This window comes from Geotrypetes seraphini, chromosome 14, assembly GCF_902459505.1.
Source record: "Geotrypetes seraphini chromosome 14, aGeoSer1.1, whole genome shotgun sequence".
NCBI lineage: Eukaryota > Metazoa > Chordata > Amphibia > Gymnophiona > Dermophiidae > Geotrypetes > Geotrypetes seraphini.
In genome coordinates this window covers 33,015,112-33,040,560 of record NC_047097.1, presented here as the reverse complement: position 1 = coordinate 33,040,560, position 25,449 = coordinate 33,015,112, and the positions used below count along the sequence as shown (strand labels likewise).

General features: G+C 46.1%; 1 protein-coding gene across 1 annotated transcript in view; it reads left to right on the top strand.

The window, feature by feature from the left end:
• CAPG (capping actin protein, gelsolin like) overlaps positions 1 to 25,240 on the top strand; it is an 81,241-nt gene extending 56,001 nt beyond the window's left edge. The window contains exons 6-10 of the mRNA XM_033920992.1: positions 1,626 to 1,775; positions 2,134 to 2,226; positions 9,819 to 9,951; positions 22,901 to 22,989; positions 24,940 to 25,240. Of these exons, the coding sequence (XP_033776883.1) occupies positions 1,626 to 1,775; positions 2,134 to 2,226; positions 9,819 to 9,951; positions 22,901 to 22,989; positions 24,940 to 25,005 (531 nt within the window). The 3' untranslated portion in view covers positions 25,006 to 25,240. The remainder of the gene's footprint in view (positions 1 to 1,625; positions 1,776 to 2,133; positions 2,227 to 9,818; positions 9,952 to 22,900; positions 22,990 to 24,939) is intronic.
• The last annotated feature ends 209 nt before the right edge of the window (positions 25,241 to 25,449 follow it).

The following is a 25,449-nucleotide window of genomic DNA, read 5'->3' as shown; positions in this document are numbered from 1 at the left end:
AGAGAGAGAGAGAGAAAGGGGGATGGGGTGATGGTCTAAGCTTTGGGTTCCATAGATAAAGAGAAGGATAGACAGAGAGATAGACAGAGAAAGAGATAGATGTGTGTTGCAGAAGGAGGCTTTTATAACTTGGAATCTTATTCTGAATATAGAAACCAATGAGCTTCAATAGAAGTTAAATCTCTCCCTCCTTAGTAAACTTGTGCTAGACAGACGAATAATAGGCTGAAGTCATATATATATTTCCAGTATGTCTCTGACAATAGTTTCTGATTAACTTTAGTTATCTGTGCACCTGGACCCATCTTCCTAAGCACTGGACCCATTGTCCTAAGCACCCTCTTAATGACCCTCTTTAGCTAATCATGATTTAATCAGGGCTACTTGAAACCATCTTCCTGGATGCTTTCTGTGAATAAGCATTCAGGATCTATTTGCATCTACATTCCAGAGTGAGATTGATATAATTTCCCATAGGCCTTTGCTGACATTAGTTATGCCAACTGAAAAATGCTGAATGCTAGCAATAGCTATGCTGACAACAGTGTGTTGGTGTTTGTGTGCCCAGGGTGGGGGGTACCTTTCCACCAGTCCCAGGGGTCTATATATCCTAATTTATATGTGACATGTCCAGAATTATCTTATCAAAATCACCAGTCCACCATCTCAATTATGGCTATGCATGATTGTTGTTCTCTTTGTATATTCATAAGTATTTATGAATATATTTAATCTAATCTAATCCTTAGGTTTGTATACCGCATCATCTCCACGTTCGTAGAGCTCGACGCAGTTTACAGTAGGAGAAATAGGAAGGAACTACAACAGAGGGTTAGAGGTAGAAGTGTAAAGAAAATTTAGAGGACTTGGGATGCCAAGATATAAGAGTTTCCTTGATTCCTAAGTTGGAGGGAGACTTACATTATATTTAAACTCAAAGGAGCCTCAGAAGCGGCTTATTTCATGGGAATGATTACCCGATAGACTTTTCAAAAGCCGAAAGCTTCCTCACCGGCTCACCAATAACATAATTTCTCAATGACTAAATATGTAAAGTACTCAAATACTGAAATACTAGAAAAAAATGTTTAATTATCTTAAATGCAAAACCGGCATATTGCCAAACTCCATGCCAACATGCATGTTTGGAGTGCCATAATGTAAGAATGAATTTAAATATGCAGCCAAGGTGAAAGTTTATTGAAGCCCAGCCCTGATGCAGATTGCGAAACATGCATGTCGGTATGGGGTTTTGCAATATGCCGATGTATGGCATTTAAGATAAGTTTTTTAAAAATGTCTAGTATTTCAGTATTTGAGTACTTTATAGATTTATTCACTGAGAAATTGTTATTGGTGAGCCGGTGAGGAAGCTTGCGGCTTTTGAAAAGTCTATCGGGTAATCATTTTCATGAATTAAGCCGCTTCTGAGGCTCCTTTGAGTTTAAATAATATATGCAAATATACAAAGAGAGAACAACTTGATATGTATAGCCATAATTGAGATGGTGGACTAGCAATTTTGATTTGTTATTGATGATTGGCCAGCCCTATTAACCTATTTTGCCCCTGGTTAAAGTGATTTATCAGAATTATCTTATGGCATCTGTCTTGTCTGTTTGCAGATAATTATCTCCTGGTCCGGGTCTCAGTCCAACATCCTTGAACGAAACAAAGCCAAAGACTTGGCTAACCAGATCCGTGATGGGGAGCGAAAGGGGAAGGCCACTGTGGAGATTGTGATGGAGGGAGAGGAGCCAAGTGAGATGATTGAGGTCAGACTTGCAGGGGGATCAAAATGGGAATGGGGGAAGGGAGCATGAAACCAGTGATGAATACCAACAAAGACAAGAACCTTGACTTTGAAATGTGTCATTGAGGCTGTAAAACATGTTTCTGAATGTGATATAGTGTTTGTGTGTCTGCCTTTCCACACAGCAAATAACGGGCTGATGTGAGGGACAGTGTTTTCTTCAAAAGTTAGAGGGGTCCATCGGTTTCTCAAACAGCAACACAAGGAGGGGGAGGATAGACAGAATTTGGGGTGATATATAGTGCACACAAGAATAAGGTAGAATGAAGGTTACCAGAAAACCAGAACCTTGAGGATTGTTTCACATTTTGCTTTTGCAGAAATTGGGTCCGAAGCCAGAACTGAAGGAGGGGAATCCCGAAGACGATAAGGAAGCAGATGTGAAACATTCACAGTCGGCTGTGCTGTACAAGGCAAGTACACCCCCTTTGAAATGCAATAACAATAATGACCACAGGTAAACTATTTTCATATGTAGTGATTGATTTTTTTTAAGAAAATTTTCAGTTTGCATGTATTAGTTATGGGTTGCGATTGATAAAAGGGATGGAAAACCTCTCATACACTGAGAGATTGGAGAAACTGGGTCTCTTTTCCCTGGAGAAGAGGAGACTTAGAGGGGATATGATAGAGACTTATAAGATCATGAAGAGCATAGAGAGAGTAGATTCTTCAAACTTTCAGAAAATAAAAAAACAAGAGGACATTCGGAAAAGTTTGACATGCATACCCTGGACCTACAGATGATTCAACTGGACACTACAGACCTATATTTTCATTTGTGTATGCTGGACACTACAGACATATATTTTCCCATAGCCAGGCCCTGCCTGTACCTTGCTGTCTGTAAACAGCTGCAGACTTTGCAATGCTAACAATGATGTTCTTGTTTCCATTCCCTGCTGGGAGGATATCCCTTCAAGGTTCTGCTGAACTGTTATCTGTGCTGTATGACTTCATATGCCAGGTACCCTAGAAAGCTATAAAACTTTTATAATGAGCAAGGAGCCCTGCTCATGTGGGTGTAACGAGATGAGAGAACTTGGTACCAAAACATTTGCTCCCTGTCTCTGAACCATGTTATGGGAACCAAACAGCTGGATTGTTGAAAGGTCACCTTTGCCAACTTTTCATCTTACAAGGACACCATCCCGAATATGCACAGGATTGTAAAACCACTAATTAGCAGCTACATGTCTCAGTGCTGAAAGAAGAAAGTTCACCAAGAGTTCTCTGTTTCTGCAAGGCCCCCCCTTTTACTGGGGAGGGGGATGGAGGTGAGAGAGGCATGGACGGAGGGGAGGAGTTAGCCATACATTATTTTATGTACCAATAGGGAATTACATAACCAGAATTCGGGGATGGACTTTTTTGGAACAAAGGAAGAATTTCTCTGTATAAAAATCACGTGTATTTTAGGTAGAGCCAGAGAGATTCACTTACTTATGCTACGGGGAACTGCTAGCCCCCTGCTAAGCATATGGGTGCAAATTCTTCTCTCCATTGCATATTTTGAACTGACAATACATTTTTTATGATATGCCTTTGCTGCTGTAATACTTATAGTTTTTATACTAACAATAAACAAATATTGTCTGTTTTGGAAGATACAATGCCGTCTTGTAGTTATTCCAATGAGGTAAACAAAGCAGCCTTTACTTCAAGTTGAAAGGGGACAGATTCAAAACTAATGCTAGGAAGTTCTTCTTTACCCAATGTGTGGTGGATACCTGGAATGCACTTCCAGAGGACGTTATAGGCAGAGTATAGTACTTGGGTTTAAGAAAGGATTGGACAATTTCCTGCTGGAAAAGGGGATAGAAGGGTATAGATAGAGGTTTACTGCACAGGTCCTGGACCGCCGCGTGAGCCGACTGCTGGGCATGATGGACCTCAGGTCTGACCCAGCAGAGGCATTGCTTATGTTCTTATGATATTTTGATTTATAGAATTTTATGAATTTTTTTTTTTTAATTCTTGCTTTTATTCTTTCCTTTTCTATTTTTGAATGGAGTTCTTTTCTTAATAGATGTGAAATATATATTGTAAACCCCTTGGATCCTTTTTGGCTGTTATGCGGTATATAAAGATTTTAATAAACATAAACATCTCCCCTGCCCTTCTAGGTTACAGTACTTCTCTATTACCACCTCCTTCCTTCCCCACCCCTCAATTTATAGCATTCCTCCAACTTTTCCATATTTCTTTGCTCCTTTGTAAGATTTAACTGTCATACTTAGTACAACAGGAACAGGACTTATTCCACGTATAGGACAGCAGTTGCATCCCAGAGTCACTGCGCTCATTTGCATATTGTTGCTGTTTCATTATGGAGGAAACTGAAGATCATTGATGGTTCTATGACCTCTCCCATGGGGAAGGAGAATTGCAGGAATGCTCTGCAATACATTCAGTAAACCTAAAAACAAATATTTCCTTTCAGGTCAGCTTATAACTATAACATATACAAAGAACAAAACACACCTGTGGCATAGCCTTGGGAGGGGGGGCCTCAGGCTCCCTCCAAAATTGTAGCACCGAAGGTGTGCCTGGTGGGGACTCTCAAGCCCCACCAACCAAAGAAATTTGCTGTTGGATTCCTTGCCTGAGCAGCAGGAAGCCAGTGGGGTGCTCTGGCATTTCCACGCATGTTTAGTTCATGCAATTGAACTGAGCATTTGAAAAAGTGCTGGTGTCAGAGGCCAGAGTGGTCAGTTTGCCTCCTTGATCCACAGACAATACAGCCCTGGACTCCCAGCAGAGAATGTTTTCAGCTGCTGACTTGAGCATCCCCACCAGCCAAGGTATGATGGGGGGGGAGGGATGTAGCAGGAGGAGGGAGACAGATAAAATGCTTGGCCCCCCAAAAAATCAGGTTCTAGCTACGCCCCTTAACACACTCACATTTCTAACATAGTAAATACAATCAAAACAATAACCCATCAAACATGTACTAGTAAAATCCATCCTGAAAGTCAGACCCTTGGGTTTTAAGGTGAGAAGTGTCCAAGAGATCTTGTGGCCTTGCTGGATGCATTAGTGAATGCAGAGCCTTTGAATGTCTATAGATAGTAAGCCAAATGGGCATGGAATAGTGTCACCCTGACGTCATCTATTTATTGCTGTTCTGGATCATATTTGCTGGCTATACTCTTATGGGCCAGATTCAGTAGTGTCTAAAATTAGGCACCAAATACAAAAAAAGGAGACAAACTCTGCCCACACAATCCAGAACAACAAGGAGCAAAGACGACCAGACATCCAAGCTGGTAAAACACATTCAAAAGACACACGTGTAAAATAATAGCACAAGAAAATGGACCTGACACGGACCATGTTTCAGCTAATCATCCTGCATTAGGAATCCAACAAAGTCTCAAAACAAAATATAAAATGCTTACATGATAATCCTACCAAATAAAATTACTCATAAAACATGAAAATAAATAAAATAGACCAGAAAATTATAATAAATATAAACTGCATAAAATAAAATACATCACAGCTAAACTGAAATTTAACAACATATCTTAAAATACACCAGTAATTAAATGACTCAAAGGATAGCACACACCTACCAGTCCTGTAAAATTAGGTATAATTAGGATCTGCGCTAAGACAGGTTTCTGTAAAGGGTGATCTGCGAGCTTCTCATAGAAACATAGAAACATAGAAATAGATGGCAGATAAGGGCCACGGCCCATCTAGCTCTGCCCACCCCAATGACCCTCCCCTACCTTTCTCTGTGAATAGATCCCACTTGTCTATCCCATTTGGCCTTAAAATCAGGCACGCTGCTGGCCTCAATAACCTGAAGTGGAAGACTATTCCAGTGATCAACCACCCTTTCAGTGAAAAAGAATTTCCTGGTGTCCCCGTGCAGTTTCCTGCCCCTGATTTTCCACAGATGCCCTCTTGTTGCCGCGGGACCCTTGAAAAAGAAGATATCTTCTTCCACCTCGATGCAGCCCGTGAGATACTTGAATGTCTCGATCATGTCACCCCTCTCTCTGCGTTCCTCGAGTGAGTACAGCTGCAACTTATCCAGCCGTTCCTCGTACGGGAGATCCTTGAGTCCCGAGACCATCTGGGTGGCCATTCTCTGGACTGACTCCAGTCTCAGCACATCCTTACGGTAATGCGGCCTCCAGAATTGCACACAGTATTCCAGGTGGGGCTTCACCATGGATCTATACAATGGCATAATGACTTCAGGCTTACGTCTGATGAAACTCCTGCGTATGCAACCTATGATTTGCCTTGCCTTGGATGAAGCTTGCTCCACTTGATTGGCAGTCTTCATGTTCTCACTGACGATCACCCCTAAGTCTCGTTCTGCTTCAGTTCTTGTTAGGATCTCACCATTAAGGGTGTAAGTCTTGCATGGATTTTGGCTGCCCAGGTGCATGACTTTGCATTTTTTGGCATTGAAGCTGAGTTGCCAGGACCTAGACCAGCGCTCCAGTAGGAGTAGGTTGTGCATCATGTTGTCGGACATTGAATTTATGTCTGTTGTGCTTTTGCCCACTACATTGCTTAGTTTGGCGTCATCGGCGAATAATGTTATTTTACCTCGCAGCCCTTCTGCCAAGTCTCTTATAAAGATGTTGAATAGGATCGGGCCCAGGACCGAGCCCTGCAGCACTCCACTGATTACCTCCGTCATTTCGGAGGGGGTGCCGTTCACCACTACCCTCTGAAGCCTACCTCTAAGCCAGTTCCCAACCCATTTCGTCAATGTGTCGCCCAATCCTATAGAACTCATCTTGCTCAGCAACCTGCGGTGTGGTACGCTATCGAATGCTTTACTGAAGTCCAGGTATACGATGTCCAGGGACTCTCCAACATCCAGCTTCCTCGTCACCCAGTCAAAGAAGCTGATCAGGTTGGATTGGCAGGATCTCCCCTTAGTAAATCCATGTTGACGGGGATCCCGTAGATTCTCCTCATTCAGGATCGTATCCAATTGGCGTTTGATTAGAGTTTCCATTAGTTTGCACACTATTGATGTGAGACTCACCGGTCTGTAGTTTGCTGTCTCCATCTTGGAGCCTTTCTTGTGGAGTGGAATGACGTTAGCCGTCTTCCAGTCCAACGGGACGTTACCCGTACTAAGGGAGAGATTGAAGAGCGCGGATAGCGGTTCCGCCAAGACATCACAAAACTCCCTGAGCACCCTGGGGTGTAGGTTGTCAGGCCCCATTGCCTTGTTAACCTTAAGCTTTGACAGCTCGCAGTAGACACCGCTGGGTGTAAACTCGATATTACTAAATGGGTCATCTGCGTCAACCCTTGTCTGTAGCTGAGGACCGAGTCCTGGCGTCTCGCGGGTGAAGACTGAGCAGAAGTATTCATTTAACAGTTGGGCTTTTTCCGAGTCCGCTTCTACATAGTCTCCGTCTGGTTTCCTAAGACGTACTATCCCGCCTGAGTTCTTATTTCTGTCACTGATATACCTGAAGAAGGATTTATCTCCTTTCTGGATGTTCTTCGCTAGAGACTCCTCCATGCGGAATTTGGCCTCCCTAACTGCTGTTTTGACGGCTTTTGACTTGGCCAGATAGACTTCCCTAGAGTCCTGTTTCCCTGATTATTTGTAAGAGATGAATGCTTTTTTCTTCTCCTTGATGAGGTCCGAAATCTCCGCAGAGAACCACTGTGCCTTATTGTTCCTTCGCCGTTTACTTACTGATTTAACATAGCGGTTTGTTGCTTCTTGTATGGTGGCTTTCAAAGTCGACCACATTTCTTCCACGTTATCGGTTTCTGCTTGGCTTTGTAGCGCCTGGTGAACGAAGTCTCCCATTTCTTTGAAGTTTGTGTCCTTGAATTTGAGGACCTTGGTCAGTGTGGTAGATTTAGTGAAACTTTTCCTGAGATTGAACCATACCATGTTGTGGTCACTGGAGGCCAATGTGTCGCCCACCGAGACCTCTGTGATACTTTCTCCATTGGTAAGTATCAGGTCCAGTATTGCCTGATCCCTTGTTGGTTCCAACACCAGTTGCCTGAGTCTTGCTCCCTTCATAGAGTTTAATAGCCTCCTGCTGCTGCCGGAAGCAGAGGAAAGCGTGTCCCAATCCACATCAGGCATGTTAAAGTCACCTAACAATACTGTGTCCCCACGCAAGGTGATATTCTCTTCCGATTAATTCCATATCTAGGTCATCCTGTTGTTTTGGGGGTCTGTATATTATGCCAAGATACAGGCATTTGTCTTTCCCTCTGGCCAAATTTACCCAAAGGGATTCCCCAGTGTGGTGGACATCTGTGATTCTGGTGACCTTAATGTCATCTTTAGCATATAATGCTACACCTCCTCCCATTTTGCCCTCCCTGTCCCGGCGAAGCAAGTTGTAACCTGGTATGACCATGTCCCACCCGTGGGAATCCGTGAGCCAGGTCTCAGATATCGCCACCACATCCAGGTCAGCATTCCTCATTTCTGTTTCTAATTCCAGGATCTTGTTTCCCAGACTGTGGGCGTTTACGTACATAGCCCTCCATGTTGTATGTTTGTTATGTCTCAGTGGGGATGTTCCCGCTTGAGCTACCTGGACATCTTTAGCATTATTCACATGTTTTGTACTTTCCCTAGACCCAGAGTTACAACGTGCACCTATCCCGGACTCCCCAGACCCAGAACTACAGTGTGTTCCTATCCCAGACTCGGAAATGTGTGTACCCTGTGGGGGTATTCCCGCTTGGGCTACTTGAACTCCTTTAGTACAATTTGCAATGTGTGTTCTCTCGCTGGATCCAGAATTACAATGTGTACTCCCCCTAGACCCAGAATTACAATGTATACTCCCCCTAGACCCAGAATTACAATGTGTACTCCCCTTAGACCCAGAATTACAATGTGACCCAGAATTATAATGTGAGCCAACCCCAGACTAGAAAGTGTGTATACTCTCCCCTGACCCAGATCGGTGTTTACTTACCTTAGTCTCAAAAAAGTATTGGCAGCTTAGCTCGCCAGGTAGGTTGTTTGTGCTCGTACCCTCCCCCAACTTACCTAGTTTAAAGCCCTGTGTAGTAGGCGGGCTAGACGGTATCCAAGGACATTCCTCTTCTGGTCAGATGTAACCCGTCTGGTCCCTGTAGTCCTTGCAATGCCTCTCCATGGTGCAAGAACCCAAAGTTCATCTCCTTGCACCATCCCTGCAGCCAGTCATTTACCCTCTATATGCGATCCTCCCTGGCACTGCCCTTGCCCCTTACTGGGAGGATCGAGAAGACCACCTGCGCATCCATCCTCCTCAGCTTCTCACCCAGGGCTCTGAAGTCTTCAGATATGCTCTCCGGGGTGCCTGACTTTGGGCGTGATCACTTACATCTACTACTACTTATTATTTCTATACTGCTGCTAGAAGAGCGCAGTGCTGTACTTTAGAACATCCAAGATAGTTCCTGTTCAGAAGAGCTTACAATCTAGTCATCAGATAACAGGACAAGTAGGGAGTTTCTCAGGCATGGGTGCTTGCAAGTGAATTGGGGTTAGGAGTTAAAAGCAGCATCGAATAAGTGGGTCTTTAGCCAGGATCTCAATACTGCCATGGACAGAGGTTGATGTAATGACTCAGGCAGTTTGTTCCAGGCACATGGTGCACTTAAGCCTATCAAAAGCAGATATAAATGCTGGCACACGAAGATTGGTAGTTAGGTCTGCAACTGCAGGTACCTTGCCTTTAATTTCTGGGGACACCCCTGACCTGTCCATGTCCTCCTCTGGCTACGCCCCCTTTGGAGTTGCACGCATGCTATAGAATAGGATGTAGGGGAGATTCATGCATAGCTCCAAATTAAGTACTTCTTAACTCCAAAAATTGATTGCCAGCACCTAATCGACTAATTCGTTTATGCACGGATCTGGAATTTACCCCTACATATACAGTATCTAGTGATATATGTGCTCCTCTTCTGCAGTACATCTAGCTGTACACATTAGATAAATCTTTCCCTACTGAGCTCAAACTGTTTACTTTCTCTTCCACTCCCGTAGGTTTCTGATGCCTCTGGTAAAATGAATCTGACCAAGGTGAGCGACGTCAGCCCCTTCGGCAAGGAGCTGCTGATCAGTGATGACTGTTTTGTGCTGGACAATGGGAAAAATAGGCAACTCTTCGTCTGGAAAGGTGAGAAACATCCAAGAATGGGCTACACTGAGTATGCGGCAGCACATGTAATGAACTGTTTCTGTTCTATATGTGTTTGGAACTTCGCTGTGTAGCCAAGGTTTTTGCTTGTCTATAATAATAATAACTTTATTTTTATATACCACAATACCACAAACAGTTCAGAGCGGTTTACAGAGGAAGAGACTGTATACAGACAGCGATATTACAAAAAACTTTCAAAATTACATTAACATGGAAGTGTTTTAGAAGTACATCATGGTAGAAATGGAGTCAGAGAAAGGTAAGGTCCGGGGACACAGGAGGGAGGTGGGGATGGGTCAGAGCCGGCCCAAAAGTTATTCATGAATTTTCCAAATTCGCAGGCCAGCTCTGCCCCTAACTCCCTTAAATATGGAGGGAAGAGTGTAGTCCATTTCCCATTCATCATGAAAGTAGTAGGTTTTGCTCTTCGTTGGAACACTCATCTTCGTTACACTGAAGCAGTTCCCTAGCATGTACCTGGACCTGCACATAAACTATATTTATTTGTTGGGATCAGAGTAGGGACCAGAATCCTCTGGGAGGTTGATTAAGCACACTGTCTACTTTTTCTTTTTTTTTTAATGAAAACTTTATTAACAAGCACAAAAAACACACTCCCATAAAACATACCAAAGGTGGAATGTGCTCTCATAACTATGCATAAGTACAGCAATTTTAAATGTACTCCCCTCCCCTCATACATTTTATATTTTAACTAGTTTCAAGTTTTATTGATTTTGATATACCAACTATCTCTCCAACTACTCCAACTACTCTCCAACCTACATAAAATAGCCTAACAAAACGTCCTGTTCCATTGGTCCTGAAGAACAGGACATAACTCCCCCCCCCCACACACACACACACCTAAGAACAATTCCATAAGACCATTGGGTGTCACTTGGTCTAACCAACTCAAAATAGTGTCCCAGATAGTGAATAGATAAAGTGAGTCCTGGTGTCGCAAAGGGGCAAGTCTCTCCATATCCACTAGCAATCGAAAATGAGATTTCCAGGCATTCAGTGGCAGAGAAACAGCTTGCTTCCAAAATTTAGCAATAATACATTTAGCAGTTGCTAAGCCCAGGCGCTTAACTTTCTTCTGGTAAATTGTACCACCAGCTTTGTGAGTCCCAATAAGCAAATGAGGAGTGATGGAACAAAAGAGTATCTCAACATTTTAGAGACCATCACCCCCCCCCCTAAAGTGTTGTATTAAAGTACAGGATCCCTTAACATGTAGGAAGGTACCTTTCTCAGCTTCACCCCACTAACACATATCAGACACTGAGGAAATATGCACTCCAACTGAACAGGAGTATAGTCCCATTATGTAACTCTTTTATAAGCATTTTCTGGTACCAGCATACACACTGAGGCTTTCTTGATTTCCAAATAAATCATGGACCAACCTTGTGCGCTAAAAACTACTCTCAAGGCCTGTTCACTATCTCCTTTTTCTACTCTCTCAGTAAGGCAATACAACTACAAGGTGGTGGTTTTTAATGTTTATGTGTATGTTATTAAAATTTGATATTACATAAAAATACAAAATAACAATTAAAAGCAAAATACACATAGAAATGCAAAATAAAACTAAAAAGGAACTCCATAATGTAAAGGAAAGACCTAAACTCATTCATATCTAAGATACAATCATAATCCATTCTCTCAAAGAAAAAAAAAATCATTGGGTCAGAATTGCCTGTGAATCCCTTGAATCAATGAATATGTTCATTTGGAATAGAATCAATGCCAAAAGTCTCTTGGAAAAAATGTGTCGTATGATTCAATTCAGTACGAACAGCTTGCGGAAGCTGATTCCATTGACTAGGCGCTAAAAAGAAGAATGCCTTCTTTAGCACTCTCCAGACCAGTAGAGGTTAACTTTACGAATGGGTATATATCTAATCATGACCAGCAGGTGGAGACTGAAAACAAAACTTTGGGACAGTATATCCTAGCCCCTCCTCTCTATTTCCCTCAGTCTTCTTTCAGTCTCCAGCAGGTGTTGAGTGATCTGTACCCATCTCCCTTGGTAGGGCTGTTGGAATTTGTTTAGGGGGTTTATTGTCCCTGTTTTTAGCCGGACGGAGCTTGGGCGGACTCTGTTTGGGGGTTCGTCCGACCTCGGGGGTGTCAAACCCGGCGGGTCACGAGCGGGGTCCCTCCCCCCACTTCCTCCACCTCCCCATATTTTTTTAGAGGAGCCTCAGCAGTATCCCTTGCCCCCTAAATCAAGCAAGGCATATTGCTTTGAGAGCCTGTGGAGTCTGTTCTGTAAAAAAAAAAAAAAAAAAAATCCTGAGGTAGTGCTGGTCTGGAGGGTTGTATCCCTTTAAGAAACCTGTATTTTACTGTATTTTTTCAACTAACCGGCACTTTTTTGCAGCTAGGTCGCGTATGGAGCAATGAGCACTTCTAAAGGGAAAAAGTGCTCATTGTGCTCCAGACGCGAGGCACTCGCGGCCGGCCTGTGCAAGCGGTGTTCAGGCCGGTGCGGTGGAGGAGCTCCGTCGGCAGCGGCTGCAGGCGCCCAGAGCTCCCCGCCGATGGTGCCTCGCGAGTCGGCAGGGAACGGTGGGGAAGCCCGGTCTTTTCCGTCCGCCCACGGAGGGAATCCCCAAACCGCCGACGGTCGGGTTTTAGAGGATTCCCTCTCAGCTGATTTTTTGACAGCTGATGCCGGCTTGCCTGCTTTAGCGGCTGAGACTATTCAGGTTTCTCAGCCGCTTCAGGCTATGGAGGGAGCTTTTTTGGCGGGAAAACCGCCATCTTCTCTGTCTGGCCCCTCCATTTTGTCTTCCACCTCAGGTGACCTTCCCCCTGTTTTGACTATGCAGGGGCAAGGTTCTGCTGGGTCCCCTGCTGTGGCAGGGAGTCCCTTGGGACCCTCGGGGGGGTTTTCTCCTGAATTTTTCTTTTCTTTATGCAGAGCCTATTTTCAGGCGGCTGGGGGTCCCGGTTGCGCCCAGGGGGTTTCGGGGGGTGGGTTTTCCTCCGCGCTCCCTGCGGCTTTGCCTCTTTCGTCTGGCGTGACGTCCCCTCCGCCGCCTCCCTTGTCCAAGCGTCCGCGGGTGTCGTGGGATGAGAATTTGTGGTCAGAGGAACGGGTCGGTCTGGAGGAGGACCTGGACCCTTCTGAGGAGTTCCAGGACTCTCTGGAGGGGACGGAAGCTGGCGGCGGGTTGTCGGATTTCCCGTTCTCCAGTGACGAGGCGTCCGTGGTGCGTCTTTTTCAGAAAGATGAGCTGCCTGACCTTATTCAGCAGGTTTCTTCGGTCTTGCGTTTTGAGGACGCGCCGCCGGAGACTCCGCGTGTGGGGGACCCCCTGTTGCGGGGGATCCGTTCCGTTTCCCGCTCTTTTCCTATGCATCAGGATATTCGGGATATTATTCTGGAGCAGTGGAAAACGCCGGAGACGCCGTTTCGGCTGGCGCGCAGCATGGCTCGCCTGTATCCCATTCCTAAAAGGGATCGGGCTACGTTAGCTTCGCCGGTCGTGGATGCGGTGGTCTCGGCAATTTCCAAGCGGCATACCGTGCCTGTTGAGGGCGGTTCTGCCTTGCGGGACCCTGAGGAGCGCAAATTGGAGAGCATCCTTAAGCAAAATTTTCAGGTCTCTGCCTTTGGGGTCCAGGCGGCTATTTGTGGGGGACTGGTCGCTCGCGCTGTGTTTCGGTGGGCGGAGCGGGTCTTGGATCGAGAGTCTGACGACTGGTCTCTGGTGGATCAGGAGGTAGCGAAGATTGAGATGGCGGCCTCTTTCCTCTCAGATGCTCTATATGACTTGGTGCGGATCTCGGCTAAGTCTATGGCTTTTGGCGTGGCCGCAAGGCGTGTGTTGTGGCTGCGCGCTTGGGCGGCGGATGCTGCGTCCAAAGCTAAGCTTACTAAATTTCCCTTTCGGGGGTCGTTTTTGTTTGGAGAGGATTTGGATAAGTTGATTCAGACTCTGTCGGACTCGAAAGTTCCCCGTCTGCCGGAGGACCGTGCCCGCCCGGCGTCTCGGGGGGGTGCGGCCCGGGGGCGTTTGCGGGATTTTCGCAAGTATCGCCCTGGGCGTGGGGCTGCTTCTTTCCAGTCTCCGGGATTTTCCCGGGGTCGGTTCTTCCAGCGCATGCAGCCCTTTCGGGGGGCCCGTCGGGGGGCAGGGAATCCCTCCGCCGGTTCCCCCGCTTCCCGTCCTGCACAATGACGCCTTGCCGGCGCCCCCTTTGGTTCCGGTGGGGGCCCGGCTGCGCGAATTTTTCCCCAAATGGGCCGAGATCACGTCCGATCAGTGGGTCCTGGAGGTGGTGCGGGACGGTTATGCCCTGGAGTTCGCCCGCTCTCTGCCGGATTTTTTCCTCGCTTCTCCATGTCAGACTCCTGTGAAGACGCAGGCGTTTCGCCAGACCCTTCAGCGCTTGCTAGATCTCAGGGCAGTTGTACCTGTGCCCCCTCCGGAGTGGGGCACGGGCAGGTACTCCATTTACTTTGTGGTGCCCAAAAAGGAGGGGACCTTTCGGCCCATCCTCGATTTGAAAGGGGTCAACAGGGCTCTCAAGATTCCCTCTTTCCGTATGGAAACTCTGCGGTCGGTCATTCTGGCGGTTCAGCCGGGGGAGTTTCTCACTTCTCTCGATCTGACGGAGGCCTACTTGCATGTTCCCATTCGGGCCTCTCATCAGCGTTTCCTGCGCTTTGCGATCTTGGGTCGGCACTATCAGTTCTGTGCGCTCCCTTTTGGGCTGGCCACGGCTCCTCGAACGTTCACCAAGGTGATGGTGGTCGTCGCGGCAGCCTTGCGGTCGGAGGGCATCCTGGTACACCCCTACCTGGACGACTGGTTAATTCGGGCAAAGTCGTTGCAGGAAAGCTCCCGGGTTACTGCTCGGGTGGTGGAGTTTCTCCGGTCGCTGGGCTGGGTGGTCAACCTTTCCAAGAGTCGGTTGGTCCCGGCTCAGCGTCTGGAGTACCTAGGGGTGCTGTTCGACACCTCCTTGGGGAAGGTCTTCCTCCCAGAGGGCCGGGTGAGCAAATTGCAATCTCAGATTCGCCTGCTTTTGGCGTCCCGGTGTCCTCGGGCGCGAGATTTCCTCCAGGTCTTGGGGTCGATGGCGGCGTCCCTGGACGTGGTGAGGTGGGCGCGGGCCCACATGCGTCCTCTCCAGTATGCTCTGCTCCGGAGGTGGTCTCCCCAGAGGCACGGGATGGATGTTCCGGTTCCCCTGCGAGGCTTGGCGCGCTGCAGTCTGCGTTGGTGGCTCCAGACCCCTCACCTAGTTCAGGGGGTGGGTCTGGATCTCCCGCAGTGGACGGTGCTCCTGATGGATGCGAGTCTCCTGGGTTGGGGGGCTCAGTGTTTGGGTCACTCAGCTCAGGGCACCTGGTCCGCGGAGGAGGCCACCTGGTCGATCAACGTGTTGGAGACCAGAGCGGTCCGTCTGGCGCTGTTGGCTTTCCACTCCCTGTTGCTGGGCAAGTCGGTCAGAGTACTGTCGGACAATGCCACGGCGGTGGCTTATGTCAATCGTCAGGGGGGCACCAAGAGCACTCAGGTGGCACAGGAGGCGGCTCTGCTCATGGTTTGGGCAGAATCCCATCTGCTGGACCTCTCGGCCTCTCATATAGCCGGAGTAGAAAATGTTCAGGCAGACTTCCTCAGTCGTCACTTCCTAGATCCAGGAGAGTGGTGTCTCGGCGCCGAGGCGTTTCAGTTGATAGTGCAGGCTTGGGGGCAGCCCCTGATGGACCTGATGGCCACGGGTGGCAACGCCAAAGTGCCCCGCTTCTTCAGTCGTCGCAGGGACGGTCTGGCCGAGGGTCTGGATGCTCTGGTCCAGCAGTGGCCAACGGAGGGGCTGTTGTATGTGTTCCCTCCTTGGCCGCTGGTGGGCAGAGTGCTTCTTCGCATTGTTTACCATCCAGGTTTGGTGGTGCTGGTGGCGCCGGATTGGCCTCGCCGTCCGTGGTATGCGGATCTGGTGAGGCACCTGGTTGCGGATCCTCTTCCTCTGCCTCTCTCGGGCGACCTTCTGATGCAGGGTCCCATTCCCATGTTCGACCCGTCTCCCTTCTGTCTTACGGCGTGGCTCTTGAAAGGGGTCGCCTTCGCAAGAAGGGATATTCAGACAAGGTGATCTCTACACTGTTGGGGTCCCGGAGGCTTTCTACCTCTCGGGCTTATGTGCGGGTTTGGCGTCTATTTGAGGAATGGTGTCGGGCGCGGGGAGTGACCTCTTTTCGCGCTTCTCTGCCTAACATTCTGGAGTTCTTGCAGGATGGCCTGGATAGAGGCCTGGCTTGGTCTTCTCTCCGGGTTCATCTTGCGGCCCTGTCGGCTTTTCGAGGGTTAGTGTCAGGTCAGCGTTTATCGGCTCTTCCTGATGTGATTCGGTTTTTGCGGGCGGCCAAGTTGCTTAGGCCTCCCCTACGGCCCTCGGTTCCCTCTTGGGATCTTAATCTGGTTCTCTCTGTTTTGGTGCGTCCGCCTTTCGAGCCTTTGGACGGCTGTTCTTTGAAGGACCTTACTTTGAAGGCGGTCTTTTTGGTGGCCATTACTTCTGCTAGGCGTGTTTCTGAGCTGCAGGCTTTCTCTTGTAGGGCTCCCTTCTTGGAGTTGTCTAGGGAGCGGGTCGTCTTGCGGCCTGTTCCTTCCTTTCTGCCTAAGGTTGTTTCTCCTTTTCATGTCAATCAATCGGTGGTTCTCCCAGTCTTGGGTGGTCGGGAGGGCTCTTCTGAGCAACGGCAGCTGCGCAAGTTGGATGTCGGTCGGGTCCTTCGCTCTTATGTGCAGCGGACCCAGGAATTCCGGAAGTCCGATCATCTCTTTGTCCTCCTGGCGGGTCCTCGTCGGGGAGCTGGCGCTTCTAAGGCTACTATTGCGCGCTGGATCAAGGAGACGATTGCTTCCGCTTATCTTCTGAAACAGCAGCCTGTTCCGGAGTTTCTCAAGGCTCATTCCACTCGGGGTCAGGCGGCTTCTTGGGCTGAGTCGTCGCTCGTGCCTCCTGTGGATATTTGTAAGGCTGCGGTTTGGTCCTCCTTGCATTCCTTTGTTCGTCATTATCGGGTTGATGTGCAGGCGCGTCGGAACGCGGTGTTCGGTGAACGTGTACTGGTATCGGCCCTTCGGGGGTCCCGCCCGTGAGAGGGACTGCTTTGGTACGTCCCATTCGTAAAGTTAACCTCTACTGGTCTGGAGAGTGCTAAAGAAGGAGAAATTAGGTTCTTACCTGCTAATTTACTTTCTTTTAGCTTCTCCAGACCAGTAGAGGTCCCCACCCTGTCTGTTGTTGTTGTTGTTGGGGCTGTTGCGCGGGCAGTTTTTGGTTTTTGCTGCGGGTTCTAGTATTTTTCTAGGGCCGGGGAGAATTGAAGAACAGCGGCTGTGGCTCGGCTGGCTTAGCTGGCGAGCTGTGGGGACATTCTTCCTTCGGGAATTTCTCCTCTGCATTTTCCAACAGCATTTTGGGTTTGTTATTTGTTACTCCTTTCGGAGTATTGTTTTTTCTCTCTGTTGTTTTCCAGTTCTTGGTTCTGCTTGGCTATTCGGCAGACTGAGGGAAATAGAGAGGAGGGGCTAGGATATACTGTCCCAAAGTTTTGTTTTCAGTCTCCACCTGCTGGTCATGATTAGATATATACCCATTCGTAAAGTTAACCTCTACTGGTCTGGAGAAGCTAAAAGAAAGTAAATTAGCAGGTAAGAACCTAATTTCTCCTTATTACGCATTGATTCCCATTTCATTGTATACATCGATAGAAGGACTAGTCTGTTGTCCTGAAAAGATCTTAATGTACGATTTGGAGTATATGGAATAGTCAAGGATTGCAGATAACAAGGTTCGAAAGTATGTCATGCTTTATGTGTCAATACAAATAAAGTATCTTAAATCTAATTCTATAAATGACTGGTAACCAATGATATTGTAAAAAGAGGTGAGTAACCTGATCAAATTTACTTTTATGCCCTAATAGCTTCAATGCCGCATTCTGTAGAGTTTGTAGCCATCTTAAATTAAATTTTGATAAACTGGCATAAACAATATTGCAATAGTCCAACCTGGATTCAAAGAATGCATGTATTAAAGTGTGAAAATCCTTGTTCTCAACTGTTTACTTAACTGAGATCTTTTAACAAAGTCTCTGGTGCTATAACTCCCAAATGCCAGAGAAAAATCCAACTCCTTATATCAGTAATCTTCAGTCGCCACCATTGTCTTTTTGGGGTTTTCTTCTGCTCCTCTGTCTCTCTACCCAGGCTCAGGACAGAAAGGGGGAAAGTGGATGTGGGGAGGAGCCTCATGCTTGAAGGAGAAGGCATTTCTCAGTAGGTAAAAGAGAATGCATTTAGAAATGCTCACAACTGGGGGAATACTCAATGAAAGTTGAAGGTGGGCTGGTGGGGAAGGATGTCATTGACACACACTGATCACCAGTGTCATGGCCCCCACATGGGAAGTTATGTAGCTGCTTGAATACAAAATGGCCCCAGCTTAAACATGAATGAAGCCCCACTGTCTTATAGGTGTGGCTCACTGGTAGAGCTGCTGCCTTTGTACCTAGAAGTTGTGAGATCAAATCCCAGTGCTGCTCCTTGTGACCCTGAACAAGTCACTGAATCTTCCAATACGCGCTGCTGTGAATACCAAAGCCACAAAAAGGTGGTATATAAGACCCTTTCCCTTTTTCCTACTAAGGTAGCAGAGTTTAATAGAATCTCCACTTTGAGTTCAGGTGATAGCTGCTGCATGGGCTCTAAACTGTGTGCAGAAATTTCAGTGCAGGCTCTGCTGGGATTTGTTGTCTGTTTCTCAGGATCTCTCTAGCTTTAGATCAGTGGTCTCAAACTCGCAGCCCAGGGGCCACATTCGGCCTGCCAGATACTATTTTGAGGCCCTTGGTATTATAAAGAATGATTCTTTATGGAAAACTTTTTTTTTTTTTAATTCTTTATTCATTTTCAAATTGAACAGCAAGTGCACAAACTAATATATTATACAAGTTATTCCACAATAGCACATTAATCTCTACCACATAAAACACTAGTGATACATTAACCCTCCCAACCACCCATCCTTTATCACATTTCCAATAGGAATAAACACACATATTATATAGCATATTATAACATATTATGTAAAATTATTCCCAACACCCTCCCCCCCTTAGTGTGCTAAAAAGAAAAGGAAAAGAGAAGAATCGATGACTGATCACCACAATATGTTGCCAATGGCCCCCATATTTTTATAAAATTTGTATATGTCCCTCTTTGTACTGCTATTGCTCGTTCCATTTTAAATATATGGCATAATGAATTCCACCAAAATGTGTAACTAAGGTTTTTGTGATTTTTCCAATTATTGGTTATATGTTGGATGGCAACCCGTGTCATAACTAATAAAAGCTTATTGTTATATGATGAGATTTGACTCTTTTTTCTCATCATCATGCCAAATAACACTGTATCGTAAGAAAGTGCAACATGATTTTCCAATAATGAGTTCACTTGAGACCAAATTGAATTCCAAAATATCTTAATATAGGGACAATAATAAAGTAGATGATCTAATGTCCCAGGTACCAGATTACAGTGGAAAATTTTTGCCTTAAGTGTCCGGCGGTCACGTTCTGGAACGTTGCCCACTTCACTGCTGTAACCTCACACAAGTGCTTTCCTGCATCTGTACACGATTGTCCTCTCTACTCCACCTCACAATCACGTACAGATGCAGGAAAGCGCTTGTGTGAGGTTACAGCAGTGAGGCGGGCAACGCTCCAGAACGTAAGATAGCCATTGGAAGCAGTGCAGCTTATGCGTGTCCGGTGCTGGAGGAGGTGAGAGCTGAAGGCAGTTGCGGACGTGACTGCCGGACATTTAAAGCAACTACAATAAAGGCCACTTATTAAATTAATTTATATCCAGCCAAATAAATGTCAAATAAATGTCAATAGATCCCCAATCTTTATAAGTGGTCTGGATGTTGCATAAATGATGTTGTCGAATATGGTATTAGAAAGGACGCCTCAGCCCCACCACTCCACTGCAAAAAATACTTTTAGATCGCGGGAAGCATAGTGTGGTGCTTCATCATTGGCTGTCTTTTCCAGTTTCAATACGAATATGTTAGTTTTATAATTAATGTAAACATTTAACGAATTATGTTACAATTCTTTATCATTCTTTATCATTCAATTGTGTTTATAGAAACTAATCCAAAGTTTGAGATGATACTTATCTCAGCCAAACCAGGGGAGCCAGACCCGACATGTTTCGCACATAAATAGCGCTTTCTCAAGGGTCTCCCGAGGTCGCCGCCGTCATCCGACTCCAAAAGTTTAATGAGCAAAACTGTGCAATGTTGTGGGCAGGGCAACTGAACCTAACAGCGCTATCGCGTAAAACACTATGGAACAGGACCTACTTTTGCTAGAACAATGGTCCAGTACTTGGCAACTAAACTTTAATGCCAAAAAATGTAAGGTGATGCATCTTGGCAGCAGGAATCCTTTCACTACATACACCCTAAATGGAGAAAACTTAACAAAAACTGAAGTAGAAAGGAACTTGGGAGTAATCATCCGTGAAGACATGAAGGATGCAAATCAAGTGGAGAAAGCCTCAACAAAGGCTAGACAAATGCTTGGCTGCATCAGAAGCTTTATCAGCCGAAAACCCGAAGTTATAATGCCATTATACAGATCCATGGTGAGACCGCACCTGGAGTACTGTGTCCAGTTTTGGAGGCCGCATTACCAAAAGGATGTGAAGAGAATTGAGTCAGTTCAGAGAATGGCCACAAGGATGGTCTCAGGACTTAAAGATCTTTCATATGAAGATCGTCTGAGCAGTCTGCACTTATACTCGCTCGAGGAGCGCAGAGAAAGGGGGGACATGATAGAAACTTTCAAGTACATAACGGGCCGCATCGAGGAGGAGGAGGAAATCTTCACTCTTACAGGTCCCACGATGACAAGAGGACATCTGCTAAAACTTAGGGGAGGAAGATTTCATGGAGATACCAGGAAATACTTCTTTACCGAGAGGGTGATTGATAGATGGAATGGTCTTCCACGTCAGGTAGTCGAGGCTAGTAGCACGCTCAACTTCAAGAGACGATGGGACAAACATGTGGGGTCACTACAGAGGTATGATAGAGGATAGTTTCTCGAGGGTGGAAGGGTTCATGATTGGCCCTTATCTGCTGTCATATTCTATGTTTCTATCTCTCTCTCTCTCTCTCTTCCCTCCTCCCCCCATCTTGTGCCATGGTCTAACATCTCTCCATCTCTTCTTCCCTCCGCCTTGCAGTGTCTCCCCACCTCATCAATGTTTCCCCCTCTCTCCCCCTCCTTCCTTCATTCCAACCTTCCTGCTGAAAGTTTTGCTTTTTTCTTCTCTCCCTCCCTTACTGTCTCTCTGCCGGGCCATGGTTTTAATTCTACAGCCAAGCCACAGCTTTGCTTTAGAATTAAAACTGCGACTGGCAGAATCTGTAATTTCTCCCTGTGTTCTCTCCACTGCCATAACCAACATTTGTCCCTCTTTGCCCCTCCCCCATAAGGTATTTCTCCCTCTGTCCCCTGCACTGCCATGTCTAACACTTCTCCCTCTCTCCCACTGTATAATCTCTCTATACTCATCTTCCTTGTACCCTAGATCCAACATCTTCCCATGCCATGCAGCATCACTCCCCCTCCTTGTAGTATCTCTCACTGCCTCCCCATATCCAACAATCCTTCCTTTCTTCCTTCCCATTGTTCTACTACCTTCCCTGGTGGTTTAGTGACTTCTTCAGGGGCAAAAAAGTTCCCCACTCTTTCCTGCTCCTTGCTGCTGGTGTAGCCTCCTTTCCATGCCTTTTCAAAATGGTTGCCAAGACTTCATGCATCCTTGTGACATTTCTACGAATCTTGTGAGACTCCTGCATGAAGTCTTGGCCACCATTTTGAATAAGCATGGAAAAAAGGCTACACCGGCAGCAGGGGGCAGGAAAGGTGGGGATCTTTCCTGCCCCTGAAGAGGCCACTAGACTACCAGGGTTGCTAAAGTAGGTCTAGGGAGGGCCAGCCTGTCCCTATTACTGCGGGTTATTGCAGTATCAGTTCCAAGATTAAAAAGGGGATGGAGCTCCTCTTGTATGAGAAAAGACTAAAAAGGTTAGGGCTCTTCAGCTTGGAAAAGAGACAGTTGGAGATATGATTGAAGTCTACAAAATCCTGAGTGGAGTAGAGCAGGTACATATGATTGAAGTCTACAAAATCCTGAGTGGAGTAGAACGGGTACAATTGGATCGATTTTTCACTCCGTCAAAAATTACAAAGACTAGGAGACACTCAATGAAGTTACAGGGAAATACTTTTAAAACCAATAGGAGGAAATTTTTTTTCACTCGGAGAATAGTTAAGCTCTGGAACGCGTTGCCAGAGATTGTGGTAAGAGTGGATAGCATAGCTGGTTTTAAGAAAGGTTTGGACAATTTCCTGAAGGAAAAGTCCATAATATGTTATTGAGAGAGACATGGGGGAAGCCACTGCTTGGAATGTTGCTACTCCTTGGGTTTTGGCCTGGTACTAGGGACCTGGATTGGTCACCATGAGAACAGGCTACTGGGTTTGATGGACCATTGGTCCTGTTCCCACAGCAGAACCCTGGAATGGTCTATGGCTACTGCGATAATACCAGGCAATTTTTGTAAACTTTTCTCATTACTGTGGTAATTGTGGTGTTACCACAGTGATGGTTATTGTGTCACTCTCTACTGCTGTCCTCCCTCAGCTAGGCCTCCTCTTTCTCACTGCTGGGTAGTTCTGCTTCATACTCTTAGTAGCTGGCAAGTCTACACATCAGCTTTTCTTCACTTGGCTTATAAAGTCTTCATCATTTATGTCAGATGCAATGTGACTTTATGACTACTAATGGTTGTTTCTCCGCAGGTCGCAAGGCCAACGCTAAGGAGCGCAAGGCAGCACTGAATGTGGCCACTGAGGTCATCTCACGCATGAAGTACTGTCCAAACACACAGGTAAGGGGGCTAGAGTATATCTGTATAGGGACTGAAGGTTGGTTTGTTTTTACATATTTATCAAGAGCCTGGAAATGGGAACACTAAGTGGGATTTGAACCCTGTCTTCCCTGATTCTCAGCCCACTGCAGTCTTTTCTAGGCCACTCTCCACTGCACTTCGTTTATTTGTATGCAGATATGGCAGGCAGTTCACTAACAGAGGCTTCATGCTGACATCACAGGCATTGCCAATGCCTTCAATGAATAATGAGCCTAGACTGGGACAGCGATTGGCTGGCCCGGAACGTCCTCTCCGACGTCAGAATTGACGTCGGGAAGGCTTCCGGGTGCAAGTAGTGGCAGCAGAGGAGCAGCGGCGGTGGACTGGGGGGGGAGTTTAAATCGGGCCTGGAGGGAGGCTTTTTTTTTTTTTTTTGGTGCGGCAGAGGAGGGACAGGAAGCGATCGCCTGTCCCGTTGTCCCCGTGCACAGCTTCGGGACGCTGTCCCTGAAAACAGGACATTTTGGCATCCCGAAGCTGTGTGTGGGGACAACGGGACAGGGGATCCGAAAACGGGACTGTCCTGTTCAAAACGGGACGTTTGGTCACCTTAACTATACACATCAATCTTGCCATGATGCTACACAAGTTACTTGAACAAATGCGAGATGAGAAATGTAGATGGGAAGAAAGAGAGGGAGGGAGGGAAAGAGGAAAGAAAGTGAGCAAAATGTTGGACTCAGAGGGGTAGAGAGAAAGAAAATGACACAGGGACAAATTTGTCCCCGTCCCCGCAGGAAATCATTTTCCCATCCTGTCCCAGCCCCTGCTGAAAAATGTTTACACTTGATAAAGAAAATGGATTACACTAGAAAAATACCAGTAGCAATTGATTAAGGCAATACAATAAACAGAAGTGTAACTCTGTTTACCTCAATTTAAAGAAAAAAGAAATAGATAGAGAGGATACAAGATTACAGAAATCTTGGAGGAGAAGAAAACAACAATTTAAAAACAGGAATTTTTTTTTTCTCTTTTCAGAACCATTTAGGAATCATTTTTCCAAAGCGAGATTAACATCACAATCAGAGGGGGTGGATACAGCTATAGGAACTGGAGGTTGCTTTGCCTCTAAAAAATTCTTTAAATGTTCTGGGTCCAAAAAAACATACGTTCTGTCACTCATTTTAACAATACATTTACATGGAAATTGAAGAAAAATACCTCTTTGAGCTCCAACACATGGAAATACTTTTAAAAGAAATAGGAGGAAATTTTAGATGGAACATTAGTCTGACCCAGTATGGCTGGTCTTATGACATTTATCCTTCTAACATATTATTCACAGTCTTAATCATTTCTAGCATCCTCTTTGCTTTTTTTGCACAGCTACACATCAGTAAAAAGATTTTAGTGTAGTGTCTACAATAACAGACAGATCTTTTTCTTGGGTGCTGACTTCTAAGATGGATCCCATCAATTCCCTTACATTTACACAAAGTACACAAATACCACTGCAAGCAAAGCAGACATGCATATGTGCTGGTAATCTATAAATATATGTGCACAAATTTTGCTAGACTGTAGGCACCCTGTTAGAATATGAGGGCGAAAGGGTCCACATATCACCTTGGAGGTCAGAAACACTGTATTTTGGTATATTGCAAGAGCAGGACTGTGGTAGCCTCTGTATTCATGCTAGAGCAGTTTGGTGAACACCTGGCTTCTTTTGCATGCATTTTCTTGACCTTTTATAAATGTTTGCCATACTGTAATGATGAGAATACAATAGGTAAGCTTGACTCTCTCAGCTGGGCTGTTGCCTTCTCCATCGGCATTCAGTAAACCGCTAGGGGCTCTGATGCTCTGTCATTATAGTAATCCTCCTGCAGGGCAGGGACAATGAGAGTCCCCAGACTGGTTTTCCTCTCTAAAGATTTGCCTTTTATTTGCTTCTCTTGCCTGCAGGTGCAGATTGTCTCCGAAGGGAATGAAAGCGCCCTCTTCATGCAGTTCTTCAGGCACTGGGTGTAGAGTGAGAGTGTGCTTGTTCACACTCCCTCCCCTTGTATACAGTCTCCTTCCACCCGTCCATGCCGCAGATTCCAGGTGTTATTAAAGAAGGGACGTCAACTCAGCACTTAGCTTCCATGCGTTTCTCCTGCTTGCTGCCTTCTCAGATATGTTTAAAGGTTTTGCAGAAGGAGAAAGGGAGGGGTAATTTTGTAATGAATTGTATCTTAATTAAAAAGTAAATTCTTCCATTGACTATCTTGTGCAGTTATTTGCCTTTGCAGGTGCAGCTCTGAAAAAAGCAAAGCAGATGATTCCAGAGCAGCAGGACAGGAAAGGATTTAAGAAGTTTTCCTTTCGTTGCAACTAAACAAAGTATTACAGTAAAGTGTTAGAAGCCTTACGTTTATTGAATACCTTTTCCACCGCCAACTCCTGACTCGGTCCCTTTCATCTTGCTTTGCT